At 47.2% G+C, this 2894-nt stretch overlaps 1 protein-coding gene across 2 annotated transcripts in view; it reads right to left on the bottom strand.

Moving 5' to 3' along the window:
- Positions 1 to 536: 536 nt before the first annotated feature.
- Positions 537 to 2894, bottom strand: part of LOC119269749 (protein NRT1/ PTR FAMILY 5.10-like) — a 4885-nt gene continuing 2527 nt past the window's right edge. Inside the window, exons 3-5 of one of the 2 annotated variants that reach the window (XM_037551663.1) lie at positions 2137 to 2627; positions 1817 to 2019; positions 1517 to 1716 (exon numbers count right to left, since the gene is read on the bottom strand). In XM_037551663.1, coding sequence (XP_037407560.1) covers positions 1658 to 1716; positions 1817 to 2019; positions 2137 to 2627 — 753 coding nt within the window. In that variant the 3' untranslated portion in view covers positions 1517 to 1657. Of the gene's footprint in view, positions 2020 to 2136; positions 2628 to 2894 lie in introns of both variants that reach the window. The other variant, XM_037551662.1, reaches the window with a different exon arrangement.

Here is a 2894-nt window from a genome sequence, read left to right as displayed (position 1 = left end):
CCAGTCCGCCCCATCGCATGAAGTGAACATGATCTTTCAGGCTATACACGAGGAGCCCAGAAGAACATGCGTCGGGCAGTTTATACAACTGCACCGACCCATGCAGAATATCTGGAGTGGTCCAACTCCACCACCACCTTCGATCGCATAGACCACCCAGACTACATTCCTCATCCAAGAAAAATCCGCTCAAGTGCTAGTAGATCCGATCGGTGGCCGTATGCATCTTTCCAATGCAGAGGCCGGGGAATGACCTCCTTTTCAAAAAAAAAAGATCCGATCGGCGGCGGCTTCCGCCTTCCCCGAGTCCTATGGACGGGGCAGCGGGGTCAACGCCGTCTTCCGGACACACTTTCAAAGATGGGAATTTCAAAGTCCCGTCTGAGGGCCCTCACCTACCCCGTCTGAGCCCCTCACCAACCGGTTTCCACGGTTTCATGCCCATGGCAAGGACTAGAACCAACAGCCCCTTAATTGTCTTCTCTGCAAACTGCTACTACATCACTGATTGCCTGCTCGGAGCGTTGCCACTCCACTACCCAAAACAGATAAGAATAATCAGCAAACATCATCCGCACAAAACGTGCAAAGCACCAGAACCATGACGGGAACAGTTTCCTACACAACTATTCCAGGTCGCTCGGCCGTCCAGTCGATCAGCTGGAAAACCCAGGTTCCTACCTGTGATTCTCTGGACTCACCGTTGAGTACTGAGTGCAGCATTTACCACTGTACTGAACAGAAGAGTCGACACAGCATTTCGCACTGTACTGGAACAGTTGTGCGACATTGGAGAAACTGTATTTTTCAAAAGTCTCAATGCAATAATTCTTTGTATGCTGCAGACCTCACAGATTGAATCGACAGGCCGTATGCAAACTAATATCTCACCTCAGGACGTTGGCGCGCAGGGAAAACTTCCCTGCAGAAATTCTCATTGGATCTGGCAGTGTAATTGTTGAGGGATCTAGCGCTGATTTTGTCCGGCCGGCTGAAGCAGCAGCGTCCAAGCATGCCTGATCATTCGCCTCAGCTTACTGTGGTGACTTTACCTATTTACGAAGAATGTCCTATTATATATGTACAACAGCCTAAAGCAAAGCTTCAGCCCATCTTCCAGATTCATGGACTTTGAAAAGGCTATGGGCGGCAACCCATGGATTTCAGGCCTCAGTTGCCAGTCCCTTCGCATACCATCATTCTGCTGAAATGCCCTTTCTCTTGTGGACATACACTTGTGAAAAGTAAAGAAAAGCAGCCAACCCGAGAACACTGAGCACGGCCAGAAGCCAGTAGAAGTAATCGAGATGACCTCGGTTTAGATTGTCCGAGAACCAACTATCTCCGCTGTTGCTGGTTACCCAGTCGATCGCGTACACCAGAATGCTACTGCCAAAGCTCCCGGCCCCGAGTATGCTCAGGTATAAGGCAAGGCCCATGCTGCGCAGATCCTCAGGCACTTGGTCGTAGAAGAATTCTTGCAGGCCGACCACTGTGAACATGTCCGCCAGACCGGCCAGGACAAACTGGGGTACCATCCACCAAAAGCTCATCGGAATGGTCGCTTCAGGTTTGTCCACTAGGACATATTCTCTGGCTATCCTGAGCCTTCTCATCTCCACGAGGGCCGCGACAACCATCAAGATCACGGAGATGGCTAGTCCAGTTCCAATCCTTTGCAAGGGTGTGATACCACTGGGGTTCTTTGAGTATTTTCTGGCTAGTGGAACGAGTATCTGGTCATATATAGGAATTGAGATGATGATTGACATGCTGATCAGGCTTTGTAGGGCAGCAGCTGGTACCTGTAGGCTACCTACCCGCCTATCTAGTGTACTTGCTTGTTTAGTGAACATCGTGGTCCACTGGGCAAAAACAACTGCATAGATCAGGCAGGTTGCCCCTATCGGAAACAACTTAAGCACTGACTTGGCTTCATCAGGGAAACATATCATTTCTGCATTATCCTTGGCTCCGCTGGATGTCGATGTTGGCATGCAGTCAGAATCATCGGTTGATCTGCCAATCAAAATCACAGTGTGCACGCACACACCAAACAGAGAAGAATAAAGTCAGTGTTTCTGAACAAAGAACTCCATACAGTGATACAAGTTTCAGAATTTAGAATAAACTTACCTCAAACACCATGATGCATGCCAGGTTCTAATTAATGATAAAAGGTATCTGCGAACCTCTCCAAATAGACTTCCATCACTTCTTACAGGGTAAAAGCGGTAAGTCCTGGTCCCAAGCCAGAAAACCGCAAGAGACAGAGACATGACGACGCACGGGATTCCAAACCCATACTGCCAGCTTATGTTCTCTTGAATGTAATTCAAGATTGAAACTGTAACAAGAGTGCCTCCATAAGTCCCAAAATACCACCAGTTGAAGAAGGAACTTCTCGAGGCATATTCTTCAGGGTCATTCTCATCAAATTGGTCTGCCCCAAATGCTTGCACACAAGGTTTGTGCCCACCTTGAGCAAAGGCCACCATATAGAGGGAGATGTAGAAAAAAGGTAAATGAGCAGTCGAAGTTGAGTATAGAGCGGAATCCATGCAGTCTCCAAGTTGTGCTGGTAGTTGTGTCGCAAGAATTGATGATAGTGTGAGCATGCCCAGGCCCTGGATGGTGGATTTAATTCCATGAAAGAAGTATTTTAGCACAGTGATGCATAGTGTGTCAATTAAATAATATTCCAAGTAGACTACAAAAAGGGGGGAAATTCCAGGCTATTACATGGAGGAAAGAAAACGTCAAGCAGGTACTATGATGCCTGAGTAAGTATTGCAGAATTTTCTTTGAGGAAGAATAGTAGGTTGCCTACTGTATGTATTTTTATATTTTGTAAAATGTTCAAAATTTACAGGATATGTACAGGGAAAAGGAAG

The sequence above is a fragment of the Triticum dicoccoides genome, chromosome 3A (assembly GCF_002162155.2).
Source record: "Triticum dicoccoides isolate Atlit2015 ecotype Zavitan chromosome 3A, WEW_v2.0, whole genome shotgun sequence".
Classification (NCBI taxonomy): domain Eukaryota; kingdom Viridiplantae; phylum Streptophyta; class Magnoliopsida; order Poales; family Poaceae; genus Triticum; species Triticum dicoccoides.
The sequence above is the reverse complement of the archived record's forward strand: the minus strand, read 5'-3'. Positions and strand labels throughout refer to the sequence as shown.